This window comes from Chanos chanos, chromosome 10 (assembly GCF_902362185.1).
Source record: "Chanos chanos chromosome 10, fChaCha1.1, whole genome shotgun sequence".
Lineage (NCBI taxonomy): Eukaryota > Metazoa > Chordata > Actinopteri > Gonorynchiformes > Chanidae > Chanos > Chanos chanos.
In genome coordinates this window covers 3,480,663-3,506,389 of record NC_044504.1, presented here as the reverse complement: position 1 = coordinate 3,506,389, position 25,727 = coordinate 3,480,663, and the positions used below count along the sequence as shown (strand labels likewise).

The window sequence follows — 25,727 nt, the reverse complement described above, 5'->3', positions numbered from 1 at the left end:
ACATAAAGCAATTAGCGCGCCAGACACATTCTGTAATTGTGTCGCTATTTTCACATATTAAAATTCACGCGGGGCGCCCGTGGAGATCAAACAGAAATGGTGCAAAACCTTTGGAAGTGGTGCTGCGCAGCCCCTCTGTCTATGGCAAACAGCCTACACTAAACAAACCAGCAGTGAGAGAGAGAGAGAGAGAGAGAGTTCATTTATTAAACTACTGTTCATATTTTTCTATTTGGTGTTTGAGGCCTCTTACACTCAATCCGGTAACATGGCCTACCTGACTTCGTGATTATTTAAACGCTTTCGACATTGAACACGGATGTAATCTACGCTAAATTATTGTCCCATCACCGTGTAAAAGAAATGGACCGGCCGTTGAGATTTATGTATTGCAGAACATATGAACGTCCATTCGATTACACCATGGTCTTGTCAGCACTGAAAACCCGTTAAACTGATAAACCACATAGGTTACATTTCATAAATCGTGCTGAATAACAGGATAGCAGGTCCAGGGTTCAGTAAATCAGAACGGAACAGTATCGGTTGGTAAAGCTTAGGAAACTTCTAACAGTACTGAATTTTTTTTTTTTTTTTGCTGATAATTTTCTTTGAAACTCGACTGTACTGACTTAGACATGGCTCATAAGGATAGCGCGTCAAAGGTTTGTATACTACAAAAAGTCGGCGATGGTGTGATAACATGCCAGACAGAGAGTGAATGACTACGTGATGCGAGCGCCGTTTGGTAGGCCAGGTGAAATTCATTGGTCAGTAGAGTGACTCATTTGCATAGGTCGTGGTTTATATCCAATAGATGATCACCAGCGGCTTGAGTTCTTGTGGTAGATGATCATGTCAGTGGGCAAGTGAACTGCTTCGAGGACAGTTTGGTACATTAAAAAAACTTTGTAACTTTTGTTTCGCGCCATGAAGCTGCTGATAAGATGTGTGCTTCTCATTGTCGTAGTTTGTGCGGTCAGGAGCACAACTACAAAGTATTTTACATTTGAGGAGGATGGTGTTGGTACAGAGATTGGAAATCTTTCCAAGGACTTAAAAATAAACCCGGCAGAAGACCCTGAAACATCATTCCGTTTTATGCAGAAAACCAACTCATCTTTGATTCAGATGCGACAAATGGACGGATTGTTAACAATCGGAGAGGCTATTGATAGAGAAAGGCTCTGCAATCAATCACCGCAGTGTCTCGTCACATTTGACGTCGTCGCCTTCTCAAAGGAAAAGTTTCAGCTTATTCACGTCGAGATCGAAGTGAGAGACGTCAATGATCACTCACCTCAGTTCCCAAAGAACGAGACGCTCATTGAGATTTCAGAGAATGTTGCTGTAAACACACGATTCCCTCTGGACATTGCTGTTGACCAAGATGTAGGGAGCAATTACATCCAAAGCTACCATATCTCACATAATGATCATTTTGTCGTTGATGTGCACACCGGAGATGATGGAGAGAAACATGGTGAACTCGTGTTGGTGAAGACATTGGACAGAGAGACGGAGGATTCGTACACGTTTGAATTGGTAGCAACAGATGGAGGAAATCCACCAAAATCTGGGACAACCAAAATTATCATCAAAGTCCTGGACTTCAACGACAACAGTCCCACTTTTGAGCACAACTCCCTAAAAGTTGAACTGCAAGAGGACTCGCCCGTGGGGTATCGCGTACTGAAGGTACATGCTTTTGACCCAGATGATGGCATTAACGGTGAGGTTGTGTATGGTTTTGTCAAAGAGGCCTCATTTGAAGTAACGCGTCTATTTCACATCGACTCCCACTCCGGAGAGGTCACTCTGAAGGAAATGGTTGACTTCGAGAAGAGGCAGTCCTATGAACTTAACATTCAGGCTTCAGATTTGGGTGTAAACTCTGTCCCATCTACATGTAGAGTTCTTATAGATATTCTTGATGTGAACGACAACGCCCCAGTAATCACCATAAAGCCTATGACATCGACTAGTGACGGAGTAGCTTTTATAACAGAGGCCGCTGCCGAAGAAAGTTTCGTGGCTCTAATCAGCACCTCGGACAGAGACTCGGGTCCAAACGGCTACGTTCGTAGCAGCTTGAGCGGACACGAACATTTCAGGCTACAGCAGGCTTATGGTGACACGTTTATGATAGTGACAACCGCCGGTTTGGATAGAGAAAAGATAGCAGAGTACAATCTAACAGTGGTTGCTGAGGATCTGGGAAGCCCACCCTTCAAAACTGTGAAGCACTACACGATCAAAGTGACTGACGAGAACGATAATGCTCCTGTTTTCAGTAAATCGAATTATGATGTCTCCGTCGTCGAAAATAATATTCCTGGATCGTACATAACTACAGTGGTGGCCCGTGATGTTGATACTAACGACAATGGAAAAGTTGTGTACAGTTTGATTGACAGCAAGGTCCTAGATGATGCACGAATGTCCACATTCATCTCAGTAGACCCGCTTTCAGGATCGGTGTACAGTTTAAGATCTTTTGATTTCGAGACTTTGAAACACTTTGAGTTCACTGTTCAAGCCAGCGACAAGGGATCGCCGTCACAATCTAGCACCTCTGTCGTTAAAGTCACGATAGTCGATGAAAATGACAACTACCCGTATTTTACTAATCCAGTTTTACAAAGTGATTCTGCGGATGTCCAAATACCGTTGAACGCACCCCCTGGTTACCTAGCTCTACAGGTCAAAGCACAAGATGAGGACAGCGGAGTAAACAGTGAAGTAAGTTTTCAAATTCTTGAAGACAACTACCAGAATTTTTTTTCGATGGACAAAAAGAGCGGGGAGATTGTCTTGAAACAAAGCCTTAACGCACAAAGAGAGGACGTGTTGGAAATCAAGATTGCCGTATATGATAACGGGAGATCGCCACTCTCCAGCAAAGCGACAATCCGTTTTATTGTGACGGATACAGAACCATCCCAAGAGCAGGCAGTTATCTCTTTGCGGCCTAGTGACGAAGACTACTTTAACTTTGGTGCTTCAACAGTAAGCATTGTGACTATCAGCGGGGGATGTGCTTTGCTGCTGATAACGGTCGCGAGTGTTATAATCATCTGCAAGTTCAAAGGGAGAAAGTTTGGCTCAAAGAAAGACACGTCACGCGGACTTTATGGATCAACTCCTCTCTCCATACACAGCGCAGCAAGCGCAAATATTTATGGTGGCCCAAGGTCTTTGTTCAGCAACGACAGAGATTTCTCACTGCACTACCAGTATGAGGAGAAGAACTCAGAATCTGACGCAAAGGTATTTATTTAAATAATTTATCATTCTAGTCCAACAAATGATTAGCCTGGCATCGTAAACTTTTGAGTTTAAACGCTATCATGTTTTCGTAGCTGTTCCTGCCTTCCAAACCGTTTGGACAAACCCCCCTGTGGCAAGAAGAAAGACATTGTCTACAAAGAAGGTACTAGTCTTCCCTTAACTTGTGTTTGCTCCATTACATGTCTCCATTACATGATATTTGATTTCTGAAAACATGTAGACGGACAGGAAATAGGCCTATTTAATCCGGCTCTTACATCATTCGTATCAATATAAATTGCACATTTCTGTCTGTGACCAGCTTTAAAGATGGTTTCACTGAACCTGAGTGGGTTTTTCACTGACCACGTCAACGTCGTATAAAAATCTATCTGCCTTTGGAAGGTCATGGGTGTTTATGGGCTGATAGCATGTTATTCATGTTCCACTGAATACTGCATTTTCTCTCTGCCAGAGAAAGTCAATAATCAGATACAGTAGCTAACGTGTTTGACTCTATTCACACACAGTTGCATTGGGAACACGGATCAGCTAAGCGTGAAGGACAGTGGCAAAGGAGACAGTGACTTCAATGACAGCGATTCTGACACCAGTGGGGAGGCATTCAAACGAAACCTCACCACCTTTCAGCCATGGACAAAAAGTGAGCGTCTCTCCCCTCTTACTAAACCTTGTTCTTAATTACCTGCCCGCTAAACGCATTCCCCAAGCAGGCGGCTGTGTGCGGATTCCACGATTTTTTGAACTTTACGGTCTTAAGAATGCCTTTGTTCTCTGTTTTCAGGCTCCGTCAACTCCACTAATACACTGGGTTTCGAGTGGCAGGGCAGGCAAAGCGTCACACACGCCGGTCCCGCATGTAACCGCACAATGGGTTTTCCTCAGCCACCTGCTTACAGTAATACCCAGGCTAATCCGCCTTCCTGGAGAGACTCCTGTTACAACACCAGCCTTCCCAAAGCCAGGAGCTCCATGCATTCCATTTCTAGGACAGGCACGCTGCCATCGTACTTTTCACATCAGAAGAGAGGGATGACAGCAAAAGCCGAGGAGCAGCGGCAACAGAATCGCGAGATCTTGACAGTCGCAACCTTGTCAGAGGTTGCCACTACCTTCTGACAACTGTAAAAAAAAATGCACCAGTTCTCTCTGTATTGTCACAGTCATACAGACAGTCATGTTTATATATATATGGGAGAAAATCTGCCATGAATAAAGACTTGTGAGACACATGAACTTAACTGATGTATACATTTCTTCTGAGATGCTGTAAATATCTATTTTTATTTTATTATTTATTTATTCATTTTTTTGTAAATGTGTTTTATGTAAGTACCTTTTTTAAAAGAAATGTTTCTGTAATATGTACAATTAACAGTACTTTTTTACATGCCAAAAAAATTAAAATGTAATAAAAATGAATAAAAAAGTATTACAAGACACTTAAATGTTTTAAGAACACCGTATTTGAATTGTTGCCTTCTGGCAACATGAGAAAAACATAGGAAAATATAACATGATATGACTCTTCAAAAGTAAGTAGGATAAATTGGATTAAAAGCGTTTTATATTATTACTGTGGGTAGATAGCCTGGGTGTTTCAACAGCAATTTACATTTGATCTGTGCCTTTCTTAGCTGTCCTTTAGAAAACACAGACCATAACATGGAAATGGGAAAATATCCAGCACTGCTCTTATTTTTCCACAACCCTGGAATGAAAATCTGTCCCATTCAACTGATCGTAAGACCGCTGAGATAATTCAGGGCAAGACAATAACTCAGCAGCTAAAAACCACTCAGCTGCTCAAAAGCATTTAGGTTGCATTCTATACTTAGTGGATTGTCTTCAATCACACTAACAAAGTTCTCCTCTGATACATTAAGAGGTGACTTAAAACTCAGCTCAGCGTGGTTTATAGGCTGAGACGGAATTTAGGCCATGAGATTAAGATTATTCTAATGCGCCACTCATCATGGTTGCCACTTGGAATATGTAATCCTGCGCTAAGAAATGGAATCGTACAGTAGGAATGCACGGACACTGGCGAATGTAGTCGTGCGGTTATTATCGGTGGTAACCACATGGTAATGATCCTATACATGAGAAGATTATGACACTGTCTCATATGGTTGGGTAAGCAATTGAAATTTAACTGATGCCAAAAAAATGGAAACAGAATTTGATACAGTGAGAAAAAAAAAGAATCTACATACCCTTTTCTTTGGCTAACTGAATCTTCCATGCATGTCGATACTAACAATACAATGAACTACCCCAAGGGGACGACAAGAAACAAGTTATAAGATTAAGGGAGTATGATGGTTAAGAGGCAGATTTACTGGTGGCAAATCACTTAGGCCCCAGTGAAGAGTGGATGAGAAATGGACCTGACCAGAGATTCAGCGGAGCAAACTTCGTTGTGAACTGTATGTCAGAAGACAGAAAAGGTCAGTTCTCATCCTGCTACAATGAAACAAGCAAAGCCACAACCTTGCAAAACATTTTTTTTTTTTTACCTGAAACATATGGTCAGAGGATGTTTTACGCACCTATCCGTGTCAGCACAAAGAGATGACAGATTACACAAGTTCAGTTTATTCCCCAAAGGGGTTCTCAGACAGTTCAGAATCCTGGTAGATATCTCACGGCTATACCGGAGGAACACTTCAATTAAACATACATGTACCTCACAACATAAACCTGTGATCATAAAGTCGTAGTCACTGCGGACTCACAGATCTCTGACCTTAGTCTCCTCAGCCCTGCGACCCACAGCCTTGGAGCAGTGATCTCTCCCCATAGTCTCAGACTGGCAGAAGGAGCAGTGATCTCTCCCCATAGTCTCAGACTGGCAGAAGGAGCAGTGATCTCTCCCCACAGTCTCGGATCAGCAGAAGGAGCAGTGATCTCTCCCCACAGTCTCGGATCAGCAGAAGGAGCAGTGATCTCTCCCCATAGTCTCAGACTGGCAGAAGGAGCAGTGATCTCTCCCCATAGTCTCAGACTGGCAGAAGGAGCAGTGATCTCTCCCCATAGTCTCAGACTGGCAGAAGGAGCAGTGATCTCTCCCCACAGTCTCGGATCAGCAGAAGGAGCAGTGATCTCTCCCCACAGTCTCGGATCAGCAGAAGGAGCAGTGACCACTTGCAGCACAGAGAGTGTTTGATTTCATCAGTACAGAGTGACATACATTTGACGCTGACACTAGGTTCCTTCTAAATCCGCTGAGAGAGAAAAAGGAAAGAGAACCATCGTTTGACACATGAATTTATTTATGCAAGTATCTTTTTCAAATTCTTATTTTGTGAAACAGTAGGGCTGTCTTGTCAGTAATGTCTACAATACATTATTATGTGAATAGAGTATAGCTACTTAGAGTATACATCTACGTGTTAGATGCAATTATGAGACAAACAATTACAAAGACAAGTTATAGACTAAAAGAACATATTCCATGTAATCTATGGAATATTTGACAAAGTCTCATGTTCAGTATATGGTTATTTATTTATTGTTTGTTTGTTTGTTTGTTTGTTATGTCCATCTGTCTGTTGGCAAACAGTGGAGAAGTGAAGGGAGTTTCAAGTTTCCTACTTGAAACCTGAGTATTGATCCTGTCCTTGGTTTGACCTGTGCCAAGCCTTTTTGCTTTTCCTGGTGTCTGTGCAAAAACAAAGACTCTCTCCCTTACAAGGGAAATGCCCGTAACCGAACTGCGGGGCTTAAGCAGTCTTGGCAGCCTTTGTCCTTGTGGATGCTGCTGTGGCTGAGTTTGACCTTGTTCCCGGAACCAGCTGCACACACACACACACACACACACACACACACACACACACACACGCACGTGCACACCTCAGGCTTCTTTGTTTACTATGAGATGCTTGGAAAACAACTATGAATATACACAATGTTATTAATAATTGTTTTGTTTTTGTTTGGCAGGGACGTGACTGAAATGGATAAAAGATTGCAATGTAACATAAATAATAATACCTCATTTATAAAATGTGATAAAATCGGTCCTAAACGGCAGGTCACACAATTTTTTTTTTTTATGATTTGTCAGAGCTGATGGGGTATGACAGATTTCCAATCGAATATGAAGGACAGCTCACATTATTGGGTCGATACAATATGGAATGGACTCACTTTATCTTTCATCTAAATTTCTCCATGTAGGTCAAAGTGCCGTCCATCGACCGAGCGCTGTTCTGCTCGGAGGCAAAAGGCCTGTTTATCTGGAGTGTTGAATCACAGCTGGAACCAGTTATTAAAAAATCAGGGCAGACACAAAAGCACCGAAGATAAACTTTGACTCTATGTGGTATCCTCTTTTTTGTGTGTGTGTGTGTGAAATTCATTCTAAAAGTGTGAAATTCTAAATTTCATAAACATACATTGGCAGTGGACATAATTAAATAAATAAATACATAAATGTCACTCAAAATGTGGCCAGTAAGGAAATTGCTGGGGTACATACTGGGGTTGTGTGTAAACGCATCAGTCTAAATCTAAAAGCATTCATCTTGGGCTAAAAAAAGACCTTTTCCTGTTTAAAACAAAGTTTCTCTCTTATTTGTATATCACTGGCATCAAATTGTGGCTAATTTTTTGTTCTTCTTCTTTTTTTTATTACTAAGCAGAGACTTTGTCTTAGATGTAACAGAATTACAGTATTAGTGGAATTCCAGTTTGCCCACTTAGAGATCTTGCCAAGGTCTGGCCGTGTTCCACCACAGACGTAGTGGGCCATGCAGTCATTACCGTGATTACTAAAGGGGGACCTACACTCATAAGTTTCAAAACAACGGTGCAACTAGACGCTATTTTACCTCTGAATGATTCACAAATATTTAACTTCAGTCAGTGACGTTCTACAAGCATAAAATAAATGACCCATGCCCAATCAGCACTGGTGTTCAGCGCTCCCAGTTCCATTCAAAACCACGACCCTTCTGGACCCTCGACAGAGGGTGAAACCTAAAGGCCTTTTTTTCAGAGTACATTTAATTCATTCATTAGTCAATAGTTACGAGGTGCTTCATCACAAAAGGTCCCTGGGTCTGCCCTGCTATGTCACCACTGCTACTCAACTGGCTTGATAACTACGGTTAGCAGGTAGGCTGCAGTTTGGTAACTGAATAGTCTTTTTGGTAGGTACCACACCGATAGCCTGTCAGTGTATGTGCTGTGTGTCTGGTACGGCAGCAGGCCTATTTAATATGATGTATCAGTTGAACTTTGAACTTTATATCCTCACGTTATGCAAGGATAGCACCACATTATGTAAATCCACAAATAGCTGATTTAGCTGTCTAAAATCTTATGCTCTGCAGGCACGAAAGGGTCTGTAAACTTGCTGCTGTGAATTATTAATGTTATTGCATAGTGTTTTTTTCCTGATGGATATAACATTTAACATTTAGAACAGACTGAGTGATTCTGCATAAAGGAAGTCATCAATAAGCTCAAAACAGCCTTAAACAGTTCTCAAAACTGATACATAAATCTACATCTAATACCATTTCAACCATTTTTACCCATTTAAGATACCATTATAGCAGTCTATTTAGAGTTTCCTCATCACAGTTGGCTGAAAGGGTCAAAGGTCACAGAAGCACAAACAAAAATAGCTTTTTATTGATGACCAACATTATTTGCAGTTTTTACAAACACACAGACCTTATCAAAAACACTTGAGGATTTAAGAAGATAATGTTTTTTTCTCCCCCCCCCCCCACCGTTTTGGCAGGGGGCCGCCGCAGAGGAAGGTTAACGAATGTGACGGGGCAGAGGTGGGATTCAGCTGGCGTCAGGGGCGGCGGTCTTACTGCACAGACGACCCAACAGTCCAGCCAGCTGCAGGAGAGAGTTCACACCCTCCGCCACCTTCATATGGGTGTAGCCAATCTCCTGAGAACAGCACCACGTCACAATGACAATGTGTCAATCACAGTTAAACGCCATGAAGGCAAATATGTTAAATAAATGAGTGATAAAATAAAGAATGCTCAGCTCCATGCTATATTTCTATACAAACTCAGGGCACTTTACAACACTTTAGCCATTTTCAATTTTCCAGTGAAGTTAGCGGATATATTTTAGCGTCGCATGTCAATTTACATGTACACATTCTTTTCTGACAGAAAAAAAAAAAAAACTGTACACAGAGAGATTTTTGTTCGTCTCCTGTTGACTCACCTTAATGAACTCCAGCTTTAGGTACTCTGACATTTGGAACGTCTTACAGACTCTAAAGATGTTTCCTATGATGTCCTCTGGAGAGTAACCCAATGACCACAGCTGTTCAATTACCTGTCACAACCAGAACGCACACTTTTAACACTTTACAGAATTGAATCGACAGAAATGACGTCAACAAGACAGGCTATGCTTATCTGTTCGGTTATTTTCTGGGAGTGATTACTGTAGAGAGAGATTAAGAACCACCTTGTAAGCTTCGTCAATGTTAGCGTTGACACAATGCTCCAGCATGCTTTTCACTAGGAGAGGGTGTGGCTCGTCACACACCTACAATCCAAAAATGTCCAGAATTATGTTTACATTCATTTCAGCAACATGACTGGCAAACGACACTATGTTCAGACCGTCAGTATTTTTTTTTCTCTGTATGATGAGCAGATAATAAAAATGGGTACACTGCCCAAACACACACCTTAAACACATTCTCACTGTTGATGAAGCCAAACCCTGAATTTGTCGACTGGAGGTTATTCAGCGCCTGGGCAGAGAAACATTAAACAGGTTCAGTCCGTGGCCAGGTGTCGAGGGCCGCGTCGAAGCGACCGCGTTAAACGCTACAGGGTAAACCAGGCCCCACCTGTCTCATGTCCCCTTGGGCGGTGAAGATGATGGCCTCCAGCCCGTCGTTGGTGACGTGCAGTCGCTCTTTCTCCACCACCTCCATCAGCCGCATCATGATCTGCTCGTCCCTCAGCTTGGTGTAACGCAGGACGGCGCAGCGAGACTGGATGGGCTCTGAGGTCACGGCACAAGGTCAGAGGACACGGCACAAGGTCAGATAACAGTCACCACAATCTAAACATAATCGTTATCTCCATCTAATACGTGAAGAGTCACTGTGTTCTTCCCAGTGTGGTCAAACTGTCTGTTTGGGCCGCTCAAACTCTACCTTCTTCATGTGATGATCAATTTGATCCAAACGGCTGACGTTTCTGTAGGTTTTTGCCGTTTACGGGGAGCGTGAGGGAGTGTTCTCACCTATGATTTTATCGGAGGCGTTGCAGGCCAGGGCGAAGCGTGTGGTCTTGGAGTAGATTTCCATGGTCCTCCTCAAGGCCTGCTGAGCTCCGTCAGTCATACTGACAGCACACATCAGAAAAGCCACTGAGAATTTTACTATACCAGACAAGAACTGATTCCACCGGCCACACAAAGTGTCTGGTTTCACACATGCCCCACTTCTTCACAACGTAGTCTCAACAATTATGTATTTAAATGAAATATTAAGATTTCACATCACTGAGTGGGTAAAATCCGTTAGCCTGCACTTGCATATTGACAATTTGTGTAATATGCCGATGCATTCAGATGTGTAAATACAAGACTCAGTTTTTGTGGAAGTATTAAGTAAAGGCCACTTTGAGAATGCTTTTACAGTTTTGAGTGATCATGTGACGTCACTGGAGTGAACGTGCTAATGTGAAACAGGCAGCTAATGGTCTGTAGAGAAAGCCAGGCCGGCAACTAAGGTGATCACAGCACCGGCCGATGAGCGCACAACTCTACTGATACAGTTTTCCATTACTTCCAAACTGATACAGTCACATCATTCAAACAGTGGGGTAACTAACATTTATCACTGAAGATAAGGGCTACCACTTCTTTTGTAAGCGATATATTCCAGGGTTACAGGTGAATTAGCTACACATTATGCTGTAACTTCATCTAACAAGCCTAATTCTCTAATGTCAGCTGGTCTCTTATTGGACTGATGATCTCAGAGGACAGACATTGTGATGTCATCCAAGGTAACACCAGGCCAATCAGAATCTTAGATAGTTATACAGATATGAATATATCAAGTGCAGTGGTGGCCTGAGCAACACTAACACAAGGCAGAAGAGGAAAGATTCCCATAAACTTGAAATTAGAAATTACAAATGAGAATTACCGTTTAACTGACTGTTGTTCAGGCTAAGTATGTCTTCAGGCTAGTTTCAAACGGATTTTTATTACAGTATTGCCAACGGTTACAGGTTTCACCAAAACAATGTCATGTTGGTATACCTTTCGCTTTCTCTAACAGCTGCAACTGTTTGTTTGTATTGTTTACCCGTCTTTAATGATTTCTGTTGCTGGGAATACGGAAGCACGAAATTAAGTCGTTATTCCATCTCAGTTATAAAGGTGTTTTACCTGTCAGCTTCATCCAGAATGATGATTTTGTGACGTCCTTTTGGAAGAGTGACTTTTTGCTGTGCAAACATCTTGATCTTATTTCTGACCACATCAATTCCTCTGGAAAAAAAGACATTAAAATATAAATGTATTCAAATGTTCAAATAAACAAAATAAATAGTCTGTGTGGCTCAGTACATCAAACTTCTGCCGTTTAATATAGATTTCAAAACCAAAGTAAATCCACGTTAAGTTTTCTATTGAGCACATGACACTTATTAAGCTACTAATCTCCCACGTTTTTACGACCCATACCTGTCATTTGAAGCATTCAGCTCAAGAACTGCGTCTTTCATGGCAGGGCCGAGAAGAGCTCTAGCCAAACATAAAATACTAGTCGTCTTTCCAGTACCCGGGGGACCCTGTAACCGCACAAATCGTTGAAAGATTCAAAATGTTTTACTGCATCTAAACCTAAAGCGGTTTCAAGTTGTAAACAACGCACTTACCGCGATGATAATATTCGGTACATTTCCCTCTCTGGCAAACACCTGCAAAGGCAACATGACAAGCTATCATAAACGCATTTAAACGAGGACAGCAGTTCACAGGGGATTAGTACCGACTGTACAGTGTAAATGCATGTGATCTGTGAGCTTACTTCAAGTCTGCTGACCGTTTCTTCGTTTCCAACAATCTCGCTCAGTTTCAATGGTCTGTATTTCTCTACCCTGTACAAAATACGAATAAATACATCCGTTTGTTTTACCCGTACGAGCTGGACGTTTGAAATGTACAGGGTAGCTAGTTCAGAAGATAACTGTATTCCAGATAGTGTTTCACAAAATAATCATAACATCGGAAACAATAAAAACGTTAGACAGTAGGCACTGGCTTTACTGACAGCTCTTTCACAAGCGCATTAGCTTAGTTAGCTAACTAAAGTTACAACTAAAGGAACTTCCTCCATGTAAGCTGCGCTATCTACAACTAAAAAACTGATCCAACGATACCATGGTAACTCGTAAGCAGTGGTCGATATTTTTGTAGTAACATCCTCCGTCTTAGGTGGCGGGACCTCCTTGATTTCTTCACCCCCGACTTCTTCCATTTCTGCATCCATATTTCTCTGCAACAACTCCCGCCACGACCAAAACTATGACGCTACATCCTGAAGCCTATGGATACCACAAGAGGCCAAAAATGCAATGACGCGCTGTAAAATCACCGCAGCACCACAAATTTAAATGTGTAGGACGCACCTCGGCTGGCTTCATTTCCACAGTTCGGCTCCATCCTCAGTACTTTGCAAGCTATCTGAGAAATGAGACGAGAGGGGCAAACAGTGGCTGAGTCATAAAATTGTGGTTATCTTAAATTACAGTCCCGATTCAGCCCTGATAAGTTGTCGGTGTATGTGGCCGATCCACTCCGGCTGCCCGGGATGGATCGGGCACTTACAGCCTGTAATAGTATAAGCAGTGCAAGCCCGGATGCAATGAAACACAATGATCACGTCAGGGTATCAATTATGTATTATTACAGAAAATGCCGTTGTAATGAACTTATTTGTGTATGTTAAATAATCAAATATGTCTATGTTAAGACATTCAGATTCGTTATGATATGGTTAAATTGACAAGATCTATGAGAACAGAAAAATCACAAGTGGTGCTCATCTCCACCCTGTTAAAATATCAGGGGATCATTCCTTCAGTTGAGCTTCATGTCAGCCTCAGGCCAGCTCTAGCCGTGTCTAGACTTTACACCTGTCAGCTGCAAGTATTGCTAGATTGCTTTCTTTTTGTGTATTTTGCCAGACTTAGCCAGTTAGCAACTTAGGGCCCAACTTGTGCATTTAGGGGTTATTCCAGGCTTTTGTTCAGTTCACAGGATAGAGATGGAGCATTCAAAATAAGACCTCATCATCACCATCATCATCATCATCATCATCATCATCATCAACAACAACAACAATATCATCATCAACAACAACAACATCATCATCATCATTTTCTTCTTCCTCCTCCTCCTCCTCCTCTTCCTCTTCTTCTTCTTCTTCATAATCATCTTGGACAGGGAGAGAGAAAGACAACACAGAGTGGAGTGCAACAACATCTTTCTGAGATTCTTTCTTTCTTGGTAATGTGCTGAATTTTTTCACTGTTCACTACTGACCACTATATATCCTGTACGGCTTTTTAATTGCATGTGTGAAATGTACTGATTAGTCTATTAGTGAAATTTTATCAACATTCACAGTGGTCCAGTTCAATGCTGCATGAAACCTGAGGGGTTGAGAGATTGGACTTTGGGGAATATGTGCCCTTGTTAAATCTATAACTCAGTCATTTGATATTTAGTTGTACGGAAAGGTTAAGATCAGCTGACAGTTCCGTTTAGAAGTATAAGGTCAATGTCCAGAGAGAAACAATCAGAGATTGGGTGATTACTGAAAAAAAGAGATTATGTCAAACTGGCATCCTACAGTAAACAAGATTTTCCTATTAAGGACTTAAACACTGTGTGGTGTGTGTGTGTGTATGCGTGTGTGTGTGTGTGTGTGTGTGTGTGTGTGTGTGTGTGTGTGTGATATATTTGCAGTGTATCTAGTGTTTGTGTGTATGCTCATGCCATGATAATTTCAGATGAATTATTAGCAAAATCAGAAACATTTTGCCGATTGTAGTCACTGACTTACAAAGCTATATTTTCAGCTCACATAATGGGCCTTTTCTCTGGTCCCATTCTCTCTGAAGAATAAAGCATCCAGAAATTGGATCGATTGTAAAGATTGCTTTTATTGCTGTGGGCCTGTTTTTCATAAAACAATACGCAGCCTCGAATTTCTGCTCTTGTCTGGGTCAATTGTATATGGCTGCTAAAAAAGAGTTTCACAGCATCAGTTTTATAAAGCACTCTTCTAGTACAACTTCTCTGGAATGGAAGCCAGTTGTTGTTGAAATCTAGATCTGCTCTAGAACAGGCTAAGAGGAGGGACACCTGTGTGAGAAGCCACAATCTGAAGGACGTAATATCCCTTTGTCTGTCCTCTTGATCAGCAACGTTTCAGGACTGATGCACTCCTCTTCCTCACCTTAAGTGTCAGTCAAAAATGACTGCTGCTGGAGGAGCATTGTCTCCAGGAGATACAAAAAAACCCAGCCAGATACGAGTCTAACTACGAATCCACTACATGAGCGGGTTTTCTATAAGACCTGGCACAAAATCTTACTGCAGAATCTCATACTTTGTTCTGATAAAGATGTTAAATAACCCGTACTTCTTTCTGATAAATATGTTAAATAACTTGCACTTGGTTCTGATAAAGATTTTAAATATCTGGCGCTCTTTCCACAAATATCCCCCAAACTCTGCTCATTCAGGGAGAGGATAATGTTTATCTGATGTGAGAGTCTGTAGTGTATGGTGCCTTTAGTATTAACCCAAGGGTTTCTTCTCTAATACGACATTGAGATAACACATTATGTATGCCTTGCCATAAGCACTGAAGCCAATATCCCGCCCCAAAAATGACAGAAATAGCTGCAGGTCAAAGGTTAAGCAGTAAGGAATCTGATGTCTGTTTTGATATTGACTGAAATCCAAAAACAGGTTTTGGTCATCAAACATATTTCATTTGAATAACTATTTGATGGTACCACTGGCTGCTGTGTTAAAAACAAGTACCTTGGGACACATGTTTTCACATAAACATTTTTGATAACTAAGGGCCTCGCTGTATGACGCTGGATAGTTTAGATTTTCAGTGTTCCTACGCAGTATGGAAAAGTATGGAGTTTGATTTTAGTAATTTCCAGGTCTGGATAAGTGTGGAAAAAAGAAAAGAGAATATGGAAAAATATTTGTGTTTCCAGACTGTTGCCCCTTATTCTCTTCTCTAAAATATAAAATTCAGAATTTCTAAACATAAACTGATAATACAAGCAGACTGTTTTCATGGCATTTGGAGCAGGCAGCCAGCGCAGCCAAAAGCCCAGCAAAAGGGACTTGTAGCCCTTTTCCACCGACGTGGTGCCGGTTCCGGTGCCTAATCTAGAACCGGTTCCACGTGTTTCCACTGAAAAAAAAACGGCTCCTCAATATTGCTCGCCCAAAAGTTGGGACCACTGACGTCAGTGGCTATGCAAATGATGCCCAGGTGGATAGCTAAATGTAGAGACAGATTGTGAGATAAGACCCTATGAAAAAAGACAGATGAGAATTAGCTGAGATTATGTAATAAACAGTCTGTTGCTAGACAGGCTTAATCTTGGGCAGATCGAGTTACTACCGATGTCTGTGGCTATGCAAATGAGAATCACGTCCAGCGCGTGATGTGTTTGGTACATGACATTGTCCAGAGATGCGGGAGTAATAAATAAAGTCTGACCAAGATGGCGGAGGATAAAGGCTACATGTATGATGAAAACCTGTATAATTAAAAAACGTAAGGGCAACCATCTGTGTCTACACCAGCATGGCTTGTTGTTTACATGTTCCATGAATGTAGTCGAGGCCAGAGCGGTAAAAAAAAAAAACCTCTCTCAACGGCTCTGGTCGGGGCAAACAGACCACTGTAGCTTTATTTAAGGACTGGAACTTTTGAGCTAGGTGACAGGCTTGCTTTTTTCGCGAAAATCTCGCCCTACCACTTTTCACTCTGGGAGTGAAATTCACTGTGTGGAAGCCTAGCGTAAAAATAAATTTATAAAAAGCAAGCAAAGCAGATGCGTTCTGTCTGCCATGATTTTTTTCCCCACGGAAATGACCCCAACTTTTGCTACATAACACTGAGTTCTCAAACCTGTTGAAATGCGGACCAGTTCTCACAAGGCACCAAGGCAGAACTGGCTTGGCACAGGCACCATCCTGGTGGAAAAGAGGTATTAGACAAATTTCTCTGGCCCCCTGGTAATCCAAATTACTAAAAGACTCTGAGATCAAAAACAAATCAACATTTCAGGCTCTGGAGCACAGGGGAGCTCCCTGAGCTTCTCCCTCATCTCATGGGGGTAAACTGGCATCTCATAGCCCCTGCTATGGAGAAATAAATACAAAAATCTACATTTTGGCCTCTGGTCCCCTGGTAACCTAAAACATGAGTTTTTCTCTTACTTACTGTACCAGGCTATGGAGCTCAGGGCACCTCCCTGGTCCTCTCTCCGAACATTTGGGGGTAAATTGGTGTCCCATACCTCCTGGTATACAGCTATTTAAATTTACACGATAAAAACTGAATAACACTGCACTGTTTTAGCATTGCAGCTTGAATAAAATGCTGTGCACTGAACTTGTCTAGGTTTGGTGCTAATTGATTTGTATGAACCACAGTACCCAGCTACAGTCTTCTGGTAATTATTTAGTAACATGCAGTAATAGCATACATAGTCAGAATGTAACATACATGTTAACAGTTGGACTTCGAAACCATTTATTTACATAATAAACATCTAGCTATTTGTACTCGGATGTCAGATATGGAAATTTGAGTCTGGAAAAGAATGGCATTTTGAAAAGGAAAATGTGTAGGAACCCTGGATTTGAATATTCACTTGTCACGGCGTCCTATAAACAGTTTCTATGGACGTACACAAACACGTTCCTGAATAGTTCAGCTGTGTTGTGTGAAAAATTGCTTATTCCCCAGCTTTCATCTGAATTACATTGACTGCAATTCATTTGTGGCTATGGAATTCCTTTGTTGACATATGAATGATTGACCAAGGTGAACTGATGAAAAAAGGTCTCAGTCTGTCAATTCCACACCCTATTCATCTTCAGTGCAGTGTCCATTACAAGAGATTTACACTGAAAAGACCATGGCCTTGAGCATAACCAAAACATTAACTTCATACCACATAGTTTTTTTTTTTTTTTAAACGAATTTTTGAATTTGTTTTAAATGTTTCTTTTCTGAGCTGTTTTACGGCGGATTGTGACAGAAACTTTGAAGTCTCGTCGTTCAGCACTGTAACAGAAGCTGTGTATTACAGATATGTGGGTTATGAAAGCTTAGGAAATAAACGTCTGAATGAAGGCTTTTAAAGTCCATGGAGAAAGGCCATTGCGGCTGAGTCTCCTCTCTATGTGAGCCTGGCTGTTCTTGCAGTGGGAAGGCTGTTCTTGGGCACCTTTCTCCGCGTCCTTCTCGCTGTCTCACCACATCTAAGTTTCCCATTTAAGATCTTTTCTGTAGCAGAAACCCAATGCTCCCCAGCCCTGTCAGTGCCACGCACGACAAAGCCCTCAGCCTCAACCACTCACAACAGCCTTCGCTGGCAAAGGCCTCGGTCCAATTACCAGTTTGGCCCATCTCAGGCCTGAGCTTGATTGGCTATGATCCACTGTTACTCAGGCAGCTCCAGCCAGACCAGAGGGGGAGACATGTCAGTGTGGCTTAGCGTGGCATTGGTCAGGGGGACGGTATGTCATCAGTCAGTCAAAAGGAGTAAGACTGCGGGGGACTGATTCAATCCAACAAGCTGTTTGTTGACATCGGAGTGCTGTGCACCGCTACTGCCAACACTGTGGCCTGTGACCCCCCCCCAACACAATTACGTACACACACACACACACACACACACACACACACACACCTCCTCTCTCTACTCGGACTAGTACAATTACTCAATGAATTAGAACAAATCAGGATGTCACTGTTTTTTTTCCCCCCTTTGTCATATGGCACAAGGAGCGAGAACTACTCCAGTCCATTTAATTAACTCTGCTGTGCTGTTGCAGTTAGCCAGTTAGGGTGCACCGCGCTACCCGAGGACATGTGAAAACTGAGGTTCAGTGCTGGACGAGAGCCACGTCACAGAATAAATACTTGCCCTTTTAAAGTTGACTCACACAGTAGGGGTTATTTCTCATTTAATGTTCTTTTAACCTCTCTCTCTCTCTCTCTCTCTCTCTCTCTCTCTCCCTCCCTCCCTCTCTCTCTCGTCCTCCCCCTTTTTGTAATATCTGCTAAAGCTTAACATCACATTTCAAACCTTTAAAGATGATATAAGCCTTTATGATGAAAACATAACACTAGTTCACTTAGTCCGACCATTATATATAATGTAAGGGACACAGTGGCACTTTATACTGTTGACCATTACTTCATTTTGTTTTTGATTATTGGTGTAACTATATAACAAGCTCTGAGAATTTGGAATTTGGATCAACATTGCCACCTTGAGGATACAGAGGGAAATACAAGCATAACAGAACTATTATCTGAGATCAGGATCACTTGTTTCAAGACTCTAATCCAAACCAGCTAATTCTATTTTAGGATCTTTTTTTCTTCTACTTTTTCTTTTTATTCATTTATTTATGTATTTATGTATTTATTTATTTATTTATCTGCACAAAAAGAATTTTGGTTGTGAATACTTTGATGTCACACACAAAATTCTTCTATTTTCCCTGAGCAATGTATCTTCCAGTTGGCGAGCGACAATGAGAAAATATTACATTAAATATTGTATATGACTTAATAAATAATATATGTTTACATTATACTAACAATTTCTGAAATGCCCAGTTACGGAATATAACTAATGCCCATTTCAGTACACTAGATGGCGATACAACCAAGAGTGGGTCTGAGGAAAACTGACAATTTTCGGTAAGATTGCTCTGTTTGATTGCAGCTTGGTGCAGTGTTGGTGTAGTGGACTGTGGAAGACAGCAGCGCCGCTGTTATGTCACCATGCTAAGCCACCTCATAAACTTAAACAATTTCTTCCATAAGATCTTCCTTAGGGAAAATCTACACTACTGAGTGTGTCGAATGCAGAATTTGAGCAGGTGCTGAAGAATGTGAACGATCCCAGCTCGTCTTCAGGCGAGAAGTTCCCCTGTTCCACAGGACAATACAGTCGGCCCCCCACATTCGCGGGGTTAAGGGCGCACGGCCCCCTGCGAACGTGGAAAAACCGCGAATATCTCTACGCCCCCCCCCCCTTCCCTTAACTCTTAATAATGTAGCCTACATTTATGGTAGTAAATGATAAAATAGATTAATAATACATATATTTTATGCATTTATGACTCACTAAACTTTTTTAGGTTTCTTTATGTTGCACACTTGAATAAAACGATGTCCGAAACAACTGTGTTGATACGTTTTCGGACATCGTTTATTCCGTAACAGCATAAAAATACACATCACTCGCGAATAATCGAATCTGCGACAGTTAAACCCGCGAATGTGTAGGGTCGACTGTACTCTTAAAGTAAATCTTTTTTGGTGGCTAAAATATATATTAGAAAAAAAAATATACATGAGGTTATGAAATGTACTTCATAGTGTATTGTAATGCATTATAATTGTCATAAAATTCAGCTCATTATAAATATAACTTGGTACTTATATATAATAGTTAAAATGAGTATTGTGGTACTCAGGAAAACTCTTGCTTTACGCAAAAGGAACTAAGACAGCTTACGTGTTGAGTGAACCAACGTTTGCTATACATTTTTGTGGTGTCACGAGGAGAGTCTTTAAATGGTTACCAGACCATGCAGAACATTGTTCTGCAGCACAGACAACGTCAAAACAAAAAAACATCCCCCGAAACGCGCTGATTGTCCGAATTCAGTCTGCGTTTCTTAGGAATGAGCTTTGGCCTCGTAAAATCACAGATGGACTAAATAAAGTCCATGAGAGCTCGACTATTGGATGCCTGGAAGACCTCAGGAAAGCTCGATCTCACTGTACCATGTACTACATGTCGGCGTTTGGTCACTGTTTCATTCAGAGTTCGTATATCAGGGCCATGAAATATGCAACGTAGAACTACAATATTTTTGTCCTGAGGCTCCTTCAATGACCTCAGAGATACAGCAGCTAAGACGTAAACGAACCTGTATGGTTTCAGTAAATGGCTTAACGGCTATAGCCGGAACTATGAGGCCTTTTAAGTATAAGTTAAGAGAAGTAACCTACTTGAGATTCCGAGCAGTTCTTGAAGTGGTTTAATGTTATTCCAATAGCTCAGTTTTTCGCTGAATGGCATTAGAAAAGAAAAAAAACAACAACTTTGAGAACAGGCTCAGTCACAAGCCGCACGTGCCTGTTCTCTGCCATAAAACATTTACCAGTTACATAATCATATTTTAACATGAGATACTTTAACATGGAATTTGGAAAAATAGCTAATTATAGTGAGAGATAAACAACAAAAAAATGAGAATGTGTAAACTTCCACTGTTTCATCGAGTGTTTACCTTCATAGCATTTACGTAACTATTTCTACACACCTCAGATGTCAGTGCCTGAAAGATGCAGAGAAACAGAGAACAACTTGTCTGAATATTCAGAGCTGGTTTCTAGGGGGTGGATTAAAATCTGCCTTTGGACTAAACCGTTGAACGTGTATTCACTGAGTCCAGTTTAGTCCAAGATCAGACCTTAAACCTTTTCATCAAATCCATTCTCACGCCACTCCGACACAGGATGTGAAATACTTCCATACAAACCTTTCACCTGAATTTTGTGTTCTGTGAATTCAGCTTTACAGCCATACATATAAACATCCAGTGTTCTGTCACACTGCTGTTTTGTTTTCCTTTTTCCTTTTTTTTTTTTTTTTTTTCCTTTGGCCGTGCTTGCGGTGACATTGTCTGTCAGCGGCTCGACGGCTTATATAAACTTAAAGCTGTCGTAGAGTGTTGCAGGTACGGAGGAAGTCAGACCTGAAAAGCAGGTAGCTAATGGTGGCCGTGACAGAAAGCACGTCGACAGTCTCTCCCGTCTCTCCCGTCTCTCCCCCTTTTTTTTTCTTTCTTTCTTTCTTTTTTTTTTTTTTTCATTTTTCACAGTTTGTTTGGTTGCTATGGAAGATTAACTTTGCCCAAAGGTAATGTGTACATTTACAAAAGGGCTGCACACATCAGGATCAATGATCTAAGCGTATTCTATTTCTGTCTTATTGTCTGTTACATTTGCAGGGAAAAAAAAAAATGGTTGAACTGTCATTTTTTTTTTTTTTGATCTGAGGGAAATGATCCATGCCTGCCAGATTATCCACTTTGGTTTTACCCCCAATAACACAACTTCCTGTTCGCTTTTTTTTCATCACAACCTAGACGTTTGGCACTTTCATCTCTTCTCCTCTTGTTTGTGTGCGTTTGTCTCAAATAATGGCCAGACCAACAAAATCAACTTGGAGGTTCTTTAATCCCGTTTGTTAATCTCATTGGTACCACATTAATCCCTCTCATGATTTAGAGTTGGTGCTTTCACTTGTCTGTTTGATCCCTTGAGGTAAGTTTCCCTAGGACAGAGGGCGGGGCTGTGACAGTCAGAGATCTGGCAAAGGTGGCAACTTGTCTGTCCACCTCGCTAGACTGAGTCATCTTACATGTCAAACATATTTTAAAAAGAGATTACATACATTACACGTTTAAAAGGTCATCTTGGCCTGCAGTATGGAGGAGTCGTTGGCCCTGTAGCACGTAGAGAGTGCCTGATGCTATTTAGGGTGTAGGCTGCCGAAAAGTTCTGGAACGTTTCACACAGATGGAATATTTTATCAGCTGTATTACTGTTATGTTGTTCTTTGGCCATCGTTTACTTTGTCGTTAAAAACCTTAAAAGCGGTTCTTTTATTGTGGCGGATACCATCAGTGATTTAGTGCACTCAAACTGGAAAATGACCAGAATGTACAGTGACTGAGTACTCTGGAAAGCTTTTCTTTTTTCCTCTCTAACCCTGGTAGCCTGGTGTCCCCAGAGAAAATAGATGTAAATTTAACTTTTTGAAACCTCAGCTCTTCGCAAGATGAGCTTTGAAATCCATTTCCCTGTTCCCCAGTGGTATCACAAGGCATTGTTTTTGAGAAATGCAGAAAACAGAATTTCTTTCCGAGTTTTCAAACAAACACAACTTGTCTAAACATAAAAATCCAAATCAAACATGTCTGACTGTGCCACTGTTCACCTCCCAATTCTCTCATTAAAAACCAAGGTAAGTGTTTTGTCTGAACTTTCCCCGTAAGAACTTTTTACGGGACAAATGTACCTGTTCACCTGCTTGATTGAAGCATACAGCCTATAGAGTTCTGCTGGTTTTCTTAACAACTAAACTCTGTGGTCTCTGATTGACTGAAGAGTGCATTCAGCTATTTCCAAGGTAACGATCAATTTCTAATTATTGACAAGGGTTAAAACCAGCAGGGCTCTGGACCTTGAGTTCTGAATTAACAAACAAACACACGGATGCACACGCACACACACACCTACACACACACCTACACACACACACACACACACACACACTCAAAGAGAGAAAGAGAGACACAAAGAAGCAGCTTATAAAGCTGAAAATATAGGCGGTATTGGTGGGAACACAGCTCATTCAAATCCAAATATGGAACCAATCTTCCAATTTACTTCTTCACACAGAAATACTGCTGCATCATCAAAACATAAGTTACAGTGGAAGCTGCTGGCCATCAGGTTTCTGTTAAAATTCTCCTGAATCATAAGTCATAATAACAGTCACAATGATTGATGGGGGTATGGTGGTATGTCCTCCATGACGAATCAGGGGGTTTTGATCACTCACATCCTGATATGAAGTCAGTCAGTTACTCTTTTACTTTTGATTTGAAAGTGTTATAAGGGTAGGGGAAAGTCCAGGACAAATCCAGTTAAAGCATTTGACAACTGAAACTTTCCACAAGGACTGAATGGCTGGCATTGTATCACATTATTGTCTATGTGTTTATCTTTCGGTAGACAATGTTCTATGACAACAACCCTGTGACGGGAGTGTAATAATACAATAAAAAATCATAAATACCCTTTGCTTCTCAGTAAGTTTGCACTTACTTTATCATCCAATATTTTTTTTTGCTTCTGCTTCGCTTTGTCTTTGTATTGCCTAAATGTAGTGGGGAAGGGGTTGTGTATTAGAATATGCTATATACAAAGGGTGGGTATAATAAGATAAAGCTTTAGCCTACACCTTTTCAGTCATTTTTATTTTTTTTTTCGTTCTTTCTTTTTAACTTAATGCCTTATTGTTATTTATTTCTATGTACATTCATTTTGGAAAAAATGTTACTGTAATATAAACCGAAATAAAATTTTCTACTACTACTTCTTCTACTACTGATATTTTAAAAATAATTAAACTCACACAGGAATTAATTAAACCATCCTTGGCGGTGAAAGTTGTCTTATCCTTGGGCAGTGAAACCATCCGTGACTCCAGGGCATCTTAATGTACAACCATTGTGTAAATGATGCTTCCCTGTGTGTGTGTGCGTGTGTGTATTTGTGTGTGTGTGTCTCTGTGTGTGTTTGCATGGGTGTGTTTGTGTATGTGTGTGTGTGTGTGTGTGTGTGTGTTTGTGCATGTGTGTGCGTGTGCGTGTGCGTGTGCATGTGTGTGTGTGCGTGTGTGCGTGTGTCTCTGTGTGTGTTTGTGTGGGTGTGTGTGTGTATGTTTGTGTATGTGTGTGTGTGTGTGTGTGTGTTTGTGCATGTGTGTGCGTGCGTGTGCGTGTGTGTGTGTGTGCGTGTGCGTGTGCGTGCGTGTGCGTGTGTGTGTGTGTATGCGGGCATGTGTCAGAGCCTGTCTCCTTCTCTCTGATAATCGATAAGGAAACAGAATGTGCCCAGTCCGTGGCTTTTCCGTATGTACTTGCAGAGAAAGGCGTGTGTGACTGGCAGCCGTCAGTGCCAACCTGTAGAACATGGAAAAAAAAAAAAGGGCACAGCATCCTGTTTGGGTCCGTGCCATAGAATATCAAACGTCTTCCAAAGATCGTAAAACTGTCACTCATTTACAGGTATCGTAAATCTATCACTCATTTAGAGACACAGAGCTGCTGAAAGTACCCCAGCAAAAAAGACATTCTCTTCAGGTCTTGACTCTTCACATCATCCACTTTTATATTTCACAGAGTTTTTCAAAATCCTGATATAAACTGTATGTAAACTATAATATGACTAGGTGTCCAGAAGTAAAAAGCTGCCTCACTGAGCTAAATATTCATCCTTTCTCTGGTTTCTATATTTGGTCAAATGTTCTATTGATGGTTTTACTTTTGGAATTTAACTGATTATATTATCGGTGAAAAATATAAAATAGAAGAGGAATGACAGCACCTGCTATGCTCTCTTTCTTACTGTGCTGTTCGCATTTTACGACATTGAAATAATCATGTTTTGTTCCTGTCGCTGATATATCAGAGAGTGTGATCTTCTTTTTTCTTTCATTTTTTTTTTTTTTCTTCTTCTTCTTCTTCTTCTTCTTCCTTTTTTTCTTTTGTATCCAAATCAAAATTGATTCACGTATTCAGTATACCTTCCACTGTGGTCATTTTCTGTAATACGCTGTTTAAACCTGTATTTTATGCTTACACAAATACTAAGGGATTGCTTCATATCTGCCTAAACCTTTCATTCACATAGTTCCAATATAACGTTAACATTTATGGTCTGGATATTTCTTTGACACTGATGGCAGTTTCCCTTTAATCTGGGAAATGATCTGGAATGAGAGACCATAGCTATCTGAGGGCTGGATAGTCCATGTATTGAAGTGGTAATGTAATCCCAAAACAGTCCATGAGATGAAGAGTTACTGTAATCCCAAAGCACGGGGTGAGAAAACGTACACTTCTGAGGTGCATTCAAGAATTCCCCTCTCTTTTATTTGTTTCGTTGATTGTTTTGTTTTGTTCGGGTGCATTGTCACCAATGTTATCATTTTACGTTTTTAAAGTCCATTCGTTCACATTCAACCATAATGCCAACCATATCAGGAAAATCTATTCAGTAACATTTAATAAAGCCCTAAAGTAGTTTCTCCGTTAAAATCATATTAAAGAGAATAACTGGTCAAAGTGCCACAGTGAATGTATCATAAGAGAACAGCACATTTCATATTCCAAAAATGGCTGTGATGTCATTGTGAAACATTCTAGAGGTACTGGTATAATTACCTGTAATTACATGGAGCCATAAAACTCTTTTGTTCTATGGAGCTCATCCGGAAATGCTTACTGTAGGACTGGTTATTTCACACAGGTACACTATC

At 41.0% G+C, this 25,727-nt stretch overlaps 2 protein-coding genes across 2 annotated transcripts; one reads left to right on the top strand and one right to left on the bottom strand.

Moving 5' to 3' along the window:
• Nucleotides 1-930: 930 nt before the first annotated feature.
• LOC115822660 (protocadherin 8) lies at nt 931-4,410 on the top strand. Its single transcript, XM_030786571.1, has 4 exons — nt 931-3,270; nt 3,363-3,433; nt 3,801-3,934; nt 4,076-4,410. Exons 1-4 carry the CDS (start codon nt 931-933, stop codon nt 4,408-4,410), a joined length of 2,880 nt encoding a protein of 959 aa, XP_030642431.1.
• A 4,675-nt stretch (nt 4,411-9,085) lies between these two features.
• On the bottom strand, nt 9,086-12,799 carry rfc2 (replication factor C (activator 1) 2). The gene is made up of 11 exons (XM_030787050.1): nt 12,690-12,799; nt 12,338-12,407; nt 12,186-12,227; nt 11,992-12,098; nt 11,695-11,796; nt 10,537-10,637; nt 10,136-10,293; nt 9,971-10,036; nt 9,745-9,825; nt 9,496-9,609; nt 9,086-9,207 (listed from the first exon to the last, which is right to left on the bottom strand). Exons 1-11 carry the CDS (start codon nt 12,797-12,799, stop codon nt 9,097-9,099), a joined length of 1,062 nt encoding a protein of 353 aa, XP_030642910.1. The 3' UTR covers nt 9,086-9,096.
• Between the last annotated feature and the right edge of the window lie 12,928 nt (nt 12,800-25,727).